The sequence below is a fragment of the Ammospiza nelsoni genome, chromosome 5 (genome assembly GCF_027579445.1).
Source record: "Ammospiza nelsoni isolate bAmmNel1 chromosome 5, bAmmNel1.pri, whole genome shotgun sequence".
Classification (NCBI taxonomy): Eukaryota; Metazoa; Chordata; class Aves; order Passeriformes; family Passerellidae; genus Ammospiza; species Ammospiza nelsoni.
Window position 1 is genome coordinate 64,837,947 of NC_080637.1, and position 12,360 is coordinate 64,850,306.

General features: G+C 39.5%; 1 protein-coding gene across 3 annotated transcripts in view; it reads left to right on the plus strand.

Moving 5' to 3' along the window:
- The window catches only part of MYBPC1 (myosin binding protein C1), a 72,319-nt gene that overhangs the window by 12,319 nt on the left and 47,640 nt on the right, over window positions 1-12,360 (plus strand). For all 3 annotated transcript variants that reach the window (XM_059472106.1, XM_059472108.1, XM_059472107.1), the window contains exons 2-3: window positions 8,537-8,569; window positions 11,437-11,478. In XM_059472106.1, coding sequence (XP_059328089.1) covers window positions 8,537-8,569; window positions 11,437-11,478 — 75 coding nt within the window. The remainder of the gene's footprint in view (window positions 1-8,536; window positions 8,570-11,436; window positions 11,479-12,360) is intronic.

The following is a 12,360-nucleotide window of genomic DNA, read 5'->3' on the forward strand; positions in this document are numbered from 1 at the left end:
GGCTGGAGTAGGATTGGAAAGAAAGAAATCTGAACTGCGCCGATCTCCTGCATTTTCTGTTTCCTCAGTGCAGTTCCTGAGCAGGGAACTCACCTGTCTCGCTGTGCTGGGCTGTGCCCTGTCCCTGCAGGTCCCCAAGGGCTGGGTGTCCCCTGGGACAGGCGGACCCCAGGTTTTTCCCAAGGCAGGGATCCGATCGCCCTCTGCAGGGCCAGCACCGAGCCCGGCCCCAGGTGCAGGGAGAACTCCCTTCACAGCCCTGAGCGAGAATTTTAAATACAAAAAGGCAGATTAAATATTCCCAGCTGGGCTGGAGAAGCGGGTGAGTGGCTCTGCAGAGCTCCCACCTGCAGCCCCGCCAGGAGTCTGGGCCTCTCTTCAGGCTGGGAAGAGTTTCAAGGGCTTTCAGGGAATGGCACTGCAGGGATAAGCCTGGGAGAAGGGCAAGAGCTCTCAGGTGTGGCATTGCAGGGATAAACCGGGGAGATTCACAAGCCCAGCTCACTTCAGGCTGAGAAGAGTTTCAGGGGCTCTCAGGTGTGGCACTGCAGGGACAAACGTGAGCCTCACAAGCCCAGCTCACTTCCCTTCAGACTGAGAAGAGTTCCAGGGGCTCTCAGGTGTGGTACTGCAGGAGCGAACCTGTGAGATTCACAGTTCCAGCTCGCTTCATACTGAGAAGAACAAGGGCTCTCAGGTGTGGCATTGCACGTACAAACCTGGGAGCATCTCAAGTCCAGCTCACTGCGGTTTCAGGACTGCTTTTGTTGTTTTTGTTGTTGGTTTTGCAAGGTAAAAATAGGAGTGCTGGTTCTGTCCATAAGCACCCATCTCGTTGGCAATATTTGCACAGGCAGTTTTCTCCATCTGTTTCACTGGAGCCAGAATTGTGTGATACATCATGTGAAGCAGCAGTAAAGAATGGCTCAGGTGACTGAGAACAGGTAGGTGAGGAATGAACAATTTCAGGAGTTGGGAATCATCTCAGGCTCACGTTAACTTGGTGGTATGGAAACAGATGGTGCCATAATAGAGGAAAATTTGACGCTCTCTGTTGTTTGTAGGAAGAAGCTGATTTTGTGTGGGATTTCCACAATTTTCACTATGCATTTTTTAGTAGGAAAATGCATACTAAGAACTTTTTTCAGCAACATTCAGTTGCAAGGTATATTCATTGCATATACCTTGTTGTATAACAAGTTTTGCAGTGACATTTCAAAAGAGACTGTTTTTATTTCCAAACGTGGAAATAAAATTTAACACATCAGGATGTGGAATTAATGATAAATCAATGTCAACAGGAATAGTCTCAGGCTCTGCCAGCACAGGTGTGCTAAGTCTTCTGATGAAAGTGTAGTAATGAATGTAAACTGAATTTCTTCACATTGTTAAACGCTGTAACACATTTCAGCAAAACCCTTTTGTCTGGCAAGTGGTTAACAAGCAGAACATTATCTGCAAGATTTTGCATGCTAGGTAGCATCACAAAATTTTAGTCTTGGAAGTCCAAAAAACCCCACAAATTGGGATTTTTGGTTTGGTATGGTTTTAATGATGAAATAAATTAGAAAACTGTGATTGCAAAAATTCAGCAAAAAAAATTTAGTCAAAGATTTCAGCAACATTTGGCACTAAAATTGTGGTCTACTGCTAGTCTGTGAATTGTCAGACACAAGCACAGATACTAATTTTTTTCTGTTAGCTGCTCAGGAAGTGCTCAGGAACTAACTTTTATGGGTTATTTTCTTTGATATAAAGTAAGAGCAGAAAGATATCACGGAAATAGAATGGAATTCAATTCCTCCATCCTGGTGCCTTGTGGACTGAGTAGGCTAAAAATGAGTTTAAGAATGCATGGGAACTTGATAACCAGACTATAGCCACTAAACTTCACCTATCCATCTTAAATACTGTCAGTGCTTGGCAGCTTTCCAGATCCCTGTTACAGTACACATGGAATTGTGAGTCTGAAAAAGAAGATACTTAGAAGACTATAGACATATAAACATATATTTTATTAAATTACTTTTGTTCAAGGTCATGGTTACAGTGTTCTTTAAAGATTAATTCCTTTGTGAAAGCATAAGAAATTCGTGGAAGTTTACATATGGTCAAGTTTGATCTAGCAGCATCATTCCAGCAAAGTGGAAACCACAAGGAAAACACTCAAAATAAGCAATGATTGTTTCATGCACTTCTATAGCTATGAATGGCAGTGAAGGAAAAATCTGGACTCACCAATTATACTGCAGCTCCTCATGTGAATCTGTAAACTATTTATTTGGTGTCTAGTCCATTCCACAGAATTCCCTATTACCAGGCTTTTGCTCCAATTGTTCATTCAGTTTTTCATTCCTCAAGTCAGGGAACATTCTTACACTTAATATGTGACAGTTTGATTGGCTCTGGTGGCCCATAAAATCCTTTATAATGGAAAGCATTTAAATTAGTCCTGAAATGGGAATACTCTCAGTGAGTTTATATGCTGGGACTAGTTATTATCCTTGGGCTTGTTTGTGTTTTTTGAATTTTAATCATACACCAAACTAAATTTTTAAGCAAATTCTTTTTGTTAATTTTACTTCTTCTTCAGTCCCTACCTAAATGTGCATCACTGGACTGTGACACTTTTAGCTGTTTGAGTATAAAATAACATCATCTTCTGTGAACATGCTGATTTGTTCACTTTGTTACAATAAGAGGGAGTATTTAATGGAAGGTTGTTGTTTTCATTTTTAAGCACTATCACAAGTCAAACCCAGCAGTTTATCTTCTACAATCCAAGAGTAGAAATGGAAAGAGAAACTAGAAATACATTATAAATGTATCAGTTTGGCTCTGTCACACTACTGGCCACAATAATAGTCATTTGGCCAGCCAACCAAGCACCAATCAGACACCAGAGTTAATTCACTTCAGTCCTTTAGAACAAATCTGCTTTCAGGATTTAGGACCAATGTCTGTTTAGAGCTGTTTGTCTAGGTATATTTTAAAAATAACAATGTCCATGGACATTCATAAAATAAGGTGATGATTTCAGCTGGTATTGTAGTTTCTTGCTTCTGCTCAGACTGGGAATTGTCTGTGGAAGTTGCACACAAATGGGATTATTTCTCAGTGAAGAACAGGCTCATGAGGCACCTGGCAGACCCTGCGTGCATGACTGTGCTCAAATTTTGCAGAATGATAAGGATTCCTCTCTTTTTTAAAATTTTAATTAGTAATAATTGTATTTATTCCAATTTAAGTCCAATTGAATGCACTTTTATTGACTACAAGTGACTTTGAACTAAGTCCTCTCTTTTCCAGCTTGTTTTCTGGGTTCTTCTAACAGTACTGTTTCCCAATGAAATGGGAAATTTACCATGTTGAGTAAATTTACAATTTACTCAACAAACTATAGAGATTACCATGTTCTGGTAATCTCTATAGTTTGTTGAGTAAATTCCTGTCTCCCAAAAGTTGAGGCTATGGCTTTTACCCACATCATTGATGCCACTGTGATTTGGCCCAAGTGACCCACAAAAAAATCATCCAACCATTTTGAGCCGTTTCTCTTCTTTGGAGCGCTGGGAATGAAAGGAATGAAAGGAATGAAAGGAATAAGCTTCACTGCTTTTGTCTGCTGCTGATCTGGACATGAGGTGTGCCAAGCAACTGTTCCATATCCTTAGTCCTTCCCTGCCCACCTCTCCCAGTGGATCATCTACCTCAGGAGAAAGCCTGGTGCCACAAGGATGGTTCTGGTGTCCTGCTGGGGCTGGGCACAGGGCACAATCCCCACACACAACAACTGCCCAGTGGCTGGGGTGAGCCCTGCGCTCTCCCCAAAACAGCATTTTGTCTATTTCTGTCTGACCAGCAGAGTCAGCGCTTTAGGAATGTCCTCGTAGCAGTTATATTGGTCTGATCCCTCAAGATTAATCCACCTACTAAAATCTGACACAGGCTGATGGTGACAGGTCTTTGTGACAAAAAGCATTAAGTGACCATCCTCATGTTGTTTGACATGTGAGAGTCTCTTTGATATGTTGCTGTTGCAAAGACAGATATCATACCTGTGTCCATGATGGTGCAGCCACAGTCCTGCTTTCCTTTCCAGGGAAATGGGGGATGAGTCCTCTGCTCAGACTGGGTGAGACCCTGAATCCCTTGGATATTCTTTGCTGGCTTGTAACTGATCTGTATGGAACTGCAGGGAGAAATTAGTGCAGGAGACTTTCCTGCTCCTTCCTGTGCATGTTCCAGCCCAATGACAGTGAAATGCTATCTTTAGGCTTTGTGCAAGCCCTGATTTAATGCTCAAGGTCATTTCCTTTACTTACCTAAGGTAAAAAAGGCAAACCACCCACTACTCATTTTCCAAAATGACTGAAAATTCTTAAGCCTACCCAAAACAAAGCTGGCCATGAGCACAGAGCTGAATGATGGCCAGGCTTATCCAGCCAGACCTTGTTCCCAGTGTGCTTGCTGACAGGTTGTAGTTCCTGAACGCTCTGAGCTGCAGGTCCTCAGGATATTTGCTTTCAGCACAACCTTAGAGCAGGACCTGGAGGCTGTTTTAGAACCATCATCATGCCTCATTATGATTGCATTCCAGTGTGAAAGGTAATATATGTCAGGGAGTTTCTATGTTTTGTGCTGCCAGGAAAGCCAGTGGAAGTGGGAATCCAGAGCCCTTGAGAACTGGCCACCACACACAGACTGACATCCCTCTGTCAGCTCCCTGCCAAAGCTGCTTCTGGCTGTGGCAGGTCGGATGCCAGTGCAACCAGACCTAAAATGGAATTGAAATTTTAAATAATGGCAGCCTCAATTTAACATGGTTCTTAAGTATTTTCATAATTTTAGCACATCTATTAATATCAATTAATAAACTTTAAGCTCAGTTATATACACACAGAAAGAGATTTTAAGTCTTATTTTATCTGAAAAACTGAACATGATAAATGTGGAAAAGAGATGGGAAATTGTTGGTAATGGGTCAAGTTGCATCTCCTGCTGATTTTCAAGCATGCATGCGTGCGTATATAATTATAAATTACACATAAAAATGTCTTGGCTCTACTAAGTGCTCATATCCTGTGTCAAACTGGATCCTGAATGCATCTCATGACATGGCTGAGGCATGAAAGCATTTCTGGAGATGTTATCTAAGTGACAGTTGTGCCTTCATTTTATTTTATTTGCTAACTACACTTAATACACTATCTTTTCTGAGCAGCCGTGTAGAGAGAGGACTGCTCAGCTCCTTCCTGTCCTTGCTGTAGAATTACATCTGGCATTAGAATTACACAGAATTACATCAGGTGCATTGCCAGTTTCACAGCCAATGACTGACCCAAGCTCTGTGTTTAGCACAACACAACCCCATGAAATACAACATTCTCAGTTCTCAAATAACTGCAAAGAGAACCTTTTGTTTCAGAAACTCTGAAGCAGAAGTTAACTTGATTTATTCTGTAGAAGGTACACTTGACATTATGGTGTCAATCCAGTGGTAACTGGACCCTCAGCAGTCTCTTTCCCCTTTGGCTCAAGAGGCATCATCGCAAGCCAGTGAACTGCACTTCTCCAGAGGGATTGAGGATTGCAGGCTGGAGGTTTTCTCCACCAGCAGCGCCCTGACAATGCCTGGGCAGAGCACCATATTAGGCAACAGGCCGAGGGAATGGCATGTGGGGACTCCAGGGAGCATGCCTCCTGGGGAAGGAGCACAGCCATGAGCTGCTGGTTGAGGGTGCAGAGCCCTGTCCTGGCTGACAAGCCTGCTGCAGAGGTCAGCCAGAGAGGGCTGTCATTCTTTGGGGAGGTGGAAACTACTCGGAGCTATTAATGGTTTTTTTCCTGGCTGTCCTCAGGAATGGAGCTGCAAGCCAGGCATGACCATGAAAGGGGTTGCACATGGCCAAAAGATTATGTTGAAGTATCTCCCATGTCTCTGCCACCCACAGTGCCTGGAACTTTCCCCTTTTCTTTTTAATTCCCACATTATACTTCAGGTCTCTCCTTTGAGCTCCATTCTTGCCCCAGTTTTCTCAGCAGTAACCTGAACAGCCTTAAATTATGGTTTAGGAAACAAACTTCTGACTTCTTGGTCTGGCTTCAGTCATTGTCCCATCACAGAATTGCAGAATAGCTGAGATTGGAAACGGACCTTTGGAGAAAGTGTAGTCCAAGCTCTCTGATAAGAACAGGGTCCAACAGAGTAGGCTGCCTGTGAGAGTGCTCAGGTTTTGAATGCCTCCTTTTGTTATCTGCATTAATGAGATGAGATGTACACTATAATAATAATAATAATAATGTTTCAGGTCTGGTCTGTGCTGTAGACTTTGGCTAACATCTGTGCTGGATGATGCAGGACTTGTAAGATGTGTGATTGCTGAGCAGCATTGCAGTGTTGGTGAAGCCATGGAATACCTCTCAAAATGAAAGAAAAATTCAAGTCAGGTCCCTCGAAAGTCCTGTAAGCCTTTCACCTGAGAGTGGGAAGTGCTATATTGGTTGAGTTTTTAATTATAAGTTTGAAACTCTCATTGGTGAGCCAGAGACATGGGAGATACTTCAACATAATCTTTTGGCCATGTGCAACCCCTTTCGTGGTCATGCCTGGCTTACAGTTCCGTTCTCGTTGGTGTAACTCGTTTTCTAATCCAGTGTTCATAAGAATACTCCCTGTTTCTAGCTATTAAATTTCACAAGGAAAATTATGCAATCAATAATTTTCTGCTATTACTTTTCCATGCAAGAAGCATACTTCCATGCCACAATGATGTCTCAGCGGAAATTTTTACTCTCAGCAGAATCAGTGAGAAATGTCATGGTAGCAAAGCAAATAGGTTCCCAGACATTCTCTTTGTGGTACAACTTTCATGTTTTCATACGAAAATTTTTCATATTTTTCTTGGCCGCAAAAAAAAATAAACTTAGTATGTCAGTAATTAGACATGAAAAAATGAATTGCAGTGAATCTATGTAAAGATATTTCATTATTTTCACACTCTGTGTGTTGGTCCTTAATATACTTCCTTACACTCTGTGTGGTGGGTGCTGTGATCAGAACATACGACACCAGCTCTTTCCTTGTAGCAAGGGATTCTCTTTGGAACCTCAACAAGGATTTGCTGTTGTATCTGTGTATGTTCCCAAACCATATCAAATTCACATACTCAGCTTAAAATTATATTTGCACTAAAAATATTCCTCCCTTTTAAGCATTAAATGGATTTTTTAAGAATGAGAATTGTGTTTTAGTTATATTTAGAACTGAGCGTAAAGGAATAGCCTTCCCAGCATTTCTATGTGATGGAGATTTAAATTTTTTTCCAGAGGTGGGATACCAAGGGTTAATGTCCATAACATGACAAAGGTTAATAAGAGCCATCTACTTTTACAGTTCAGGGTTTTAACTTTTTAAATCTTTACCTTTTATAACCAGTTAAACTGTAAGTCAATGCTAGTGCCAAAAAATATTGCTGTTTTCAACATGTCTAAACTCCTAAAGCTTTTAAATGTTGAAAATAAGCTTCCTTTTTTGTTTTAAAAATATATTTTAGGTAGTCAATTTGTTCTTATGTTTTTAGATAGAAGAACATGCAATCCCAAAAGAATATAATTTAAATAAGATAAAAAGCCTGATTTGTGTATCACACATTGGAAAGGGAAGTGATTTACATTAAAAAATCATCATTGAAAGAAAGAAAATAAGAAAGCCCAAACATACTGCAGGTTCCTCTCAAAGCAGCTAAACTGTGGTGTTTTGGTGTTTTTTTTTTTTACTTTCTGCTTGCACTAAACATTGAACTCTAGATCTAATGGTGTGGTTGAAAACAAGATGAGGGTCTCTGGATTCACTCTTCATAATCCCCCTAAATTAATGGATCCATTGCACTTCAAAGTTAAAATCATATCTGATATTATTTCAGTTGGTGGAAATTTTGCTTAATTTTGCTCATGAGTGAGAGACCTTATCACTCTCTAAAACTACCTGAAAGGAAGCTGTGGACAGGTAGAGCTCAGTCTCTTCTCCCAAGTAATAAATGATAGCACAAGAGGAAATGGCCTCAATTTGTGTCAGGGGAGGTTGAGATGGGATATTAGGAAAAATTTCATCACTGGAAGGGTTGTTGAGAACTGGAACAGGCTGCCTAGAGAACTGCACTCAGCATCCCTTCAGGAATTTTAAAAATGTGTAGATGTGGTTTTGATGTGGTTTAGTGGTGACTTGGCAGTACTGGGTTAGTGGTTGGACTCAATGTTAAAGATCTTTTCCAACCTAAATTATTCTGTGTTTCCATTAATATTATCTATTTCCACACTAAACAATTTCACTAAATTCTCTTTGCCTAACAAGAGCTTTAGATCTCTGACCTTGTCAGTCTGAAGTTGCCACACGTTGCGTGCGTGAAACCAGAATCAATTTCACAACTGCATTTAAATATTAAAGAACTCAAAGTCAAAAAACATATACCAAATGTATGAAGAATATTTGCTTGTATTTGAAGCTCAACATCTGTCTTCTTTCCTCATTTTTCAGAAACTGAAAATGAAAGTGCACCGCCACCTCCAGGTTAGTGTAAAAAATGCTGATTTGAGCTGTGGCACTAACAACACTTGCATGAGACTGGTTTGTGCTCATTGTCTCTTTGAGAGTAAGAGGACAGTAAGAAAAGTAAAAAAGCCTGCCCAAGTAAGAAATCCTCGCTTCACTTGGCCTGAATACTGATTTTTCAGACTCAAGTTTTGCTTGTGAGTGACAAGTTGTTTGCTTAATATTGCACATGTCCTTTGGAATACTGGTAAATCATGTCTGCTGAAATTGTCTGGTTAAATTATGCTGTCCTCTCTAATGCTGTAATTACCAAAATACTCCCTTTCATTTTGCCTCAAAAGTACACTGTGAGTAAAGTTGACAGAATCAAGCATGGGATTCATTTCAGCCCTTACTTTTAGCCCTTTGAAAATTATGGATCATGGCTCAGTAATTCAGCAGCTCCACCTCTGACCAGTGGAGCACATCCTGGGTCACACATGCTCATCAATGGGCATTTCCCAGGTATCCTATCTAAAATGTCACTAGATATCCATGTGCAGGGAATTGCCCTGAGCAGTGTGATTTATTGTCTAGAATGGAGTGGCTGAGCTCCAGGAAGCCAAAGTTAGGTGAAGTGAAGCTCACTTATAAGGATAAGAGCTTCAGGTAAAGCTGCAACTTTGCAAAGCACAAGAGTTCTCTTTAGTGGAGCTGGAAAGGCAGGCAAGCCTTTGCCTTGTGCCATTGAGTAACTTCGGTTATTTTTTCAGATAATGTAGATATATAATGTAGAAATATTTCTATATTGATATCTACATAGATGGATATAAAAAATTTATATATAATACATATATCTACAATATTCATGTCTAATATAACCATTTGGTGAGTATTATTCTCTGTATAGCAACCCAAACAGCAATTCCAAACAGAACAAACACCCTACAAGTGTTAAATCTGCCTTTACTTACTGTCTTGATAACTGGCATTTTACAAGCCTGATTGAAGATGTCTTTGTTTCAACAATACACACTTTGATTAAAAAATGACAAAGGTATCATTTGCCACAAGGTGTTTCATGGTTAAATTAGCCACATATTATTTTTATGTGATGAACTCTTTCATATTGCATATATTTGTAAGTAAAGTTAATTGGTTTTTAATTAATGATATTTTACTCAACCATAAAATTTGTACAGCTAATATTAAACTAATTAATTTCACCCTTAGGGTCTTACCTGATATACTTTGTACTTGAACTCATGTTTTTAATCAATCTTAACTTTCAAGTAGAACTGAAATGAGAAACAGCTTTTTATACACAGAAAGGAACAGCATCTTTGAAGCGTTACATTAAAAATATCTATTAACATTTTCAAAAAATTACCATCTTCCTTTCTATTTGAAAGCACAGGATTAAATACAAAACCACTTCTATAACCTCCTTTCCTTTCTCCTTACCTATCTAAATAATAAGTAGGGTGTCATTAGGCCTTTATTTTAGGCACAGACCAAACTGGGATATTTCTAAGCTGGACATGCCAGTGACTTCTGGCTCAAGATGCTGTCATCTTGGATTACCAAGTGCTAACACACAAAGAGGGAAGTTGGTTTCAAAATTCCAAATTTTATAACTTACAAATAGTTTATTGGACATAACCAAGCACCTTGAACTGCACCAGGAAATTTTTGTGAGAGGTCTTTCCAGATCTCAGTGTCAAGCCACAAGTGTGGAGCACTTTGACTGCAGAAGTTTTCAAATAATATGTAGACATGCTACTATCTGCTAGGATCACTGAAATCTCCTGATCCCTGTTCCTACTGGGAAAATAAAGTGTTACTGTAGCAAAAGTCCCATTATAAAAGGAACATCTGGCCAAGATGGACAACTGACAGCTGGATTTGGGAATTTAGGGAATCCAGACAGAAGCATCCATGAGTCTGTCACATTACCAGAATGTGGCATTTCCTTTTAAGTTTCAGCTTTAATTTTCATAGTTACTGTGGCTGCACACATGGGAACAAGAAATCAGGATAATCAGAGTATCAACTGGCTCTTGCAGATGTTTTCTCCGTGGAACAAAAATTCTTAATTCCATCCTGACAATGTTAGGATCACCCAAAGCCATGTTTTGTCAGGCAGCTGATAGGTAAGTTTGCCACAGAAAGCCATTGCTCACAGGCAACAGGATATTGAGTGTTTATACCTTAAAGACAGCACATGATTTTACAAGATTCCAGACTGAATGAAGTAGGAAACCAAAACCAATAGGAATCCTATCAAATCCTGAAATAGAGAAAGTGTGGAAATTGTTGTTTTGTTTAAAGCACAGTCCAAGTTTCCTCATACAGATGAGGTCAAAAATAATTCACCTGCTTGGAGTAGAGGACAGGCTGGCAGTTCTGATCAAGAAAACTGAACACAAGTAGTCTTGGCAAGACTATGTTGATAATGATGAAGATGATGATAAAGAATTAAAGAATATCCTCAATACACTCTCTCTGTGCTTTTTCTTAAGGATCAACTGAGTTGCAGTAACTCATGTCTGATCCAGTTTCTTTCCCATTAACAATGATATGTAACTAATTTCAAAAGCTTTTGCAAATTATCCCGAGAACAAGAGACTAACAACTGCTGCTCCTAAAAACCCAATTTTTTCTTTTCCACTGAGTCCCAGAACATCAATCTTAAATGTCTTGTTCAAAACACAGAAATTGCATTGATATGCACAAGTTGTAAAATGTTGTATAGGATTGCAACTGTATATTACATATACACATATATCAATCATTCTTTAATGTTGTTTTTCCAATACTAGCAGAACCTGCATTTTTAAATGCTGTGTAAGTCTTTCTTTTTACTTTAAGATCCTCTCAAAACTATACTTGTACTTCCTACACAGAACAAAAAGCACCACAGGAGGGTGGAAATGAAAAGGGCAAAGGTAAGTGTGAAACCATACTTTAAAAGAAAAGAAAACTTCTTTAGTAAAGAAAACTAAATGCTGTTCTGATGCTGGATTGTTTGAGCTTTAATTCAGAATTTTGGTGCTAAAATTTCAGAAGTGTGACATGAGGCTTCCTAGATCCTTTTCCTGCATGCCTTAGCCAGCCCAAGGAAATTATGATACTCATGAATATCTTCAAAAACCTGCAAACCAGACTGATGCTTTAGCAACAGTATTTATATTGACTGTTCAATTAATGGAACAAATTATAAGTGATTTGCATGAGCAGAAAGCTGAGTTTAAATGAGCCTGGCTGTTGCCCCTGACCAAGCTTGCTAAAAATCAGATACAGTGCACATTGGTTGCTTTTAAATAAAGTGGACAATGTCCTGCTGTCGTTCTAAACTGTTTCTGTTCTACCACAGAAACTTGATGTTATACCTTTCAGAAAGCCCCATAGATTTTTTTTTTTTAATCTGAAATTGAAAAATCACACCTTCATCTTTCTGTCCTCATTGGAGCCCAGCAGATGAGCTCTTTAGAGGTTCTGAAAAGTGTGTTTGTGGTGTCTGCTGTGAACAAACAGGTAACTGTTCCACCAGCAGTGTGTGCAACAATCAGCTCCAGTTTTAACACATATTTTTGTGCTGTTGAGATTAGATTCTAGCTCTGCTGTCAATTCTTCTGCTTAGGAGGATACATTTTGAGGGAACTGGGCCAAATTCTCTGCTTTTTGTAGGAGCCCTGCCAAAATAGGAATCAAACACCCCGTCAGGTTATTTTGAGAAGAATAATATCTTTTTTTAAACTTAATTCTGATCAAAGGCTAAAGCAGACCAAGATATGCTTGCAACTGATGCAATGCTTGCTTTTCATCTG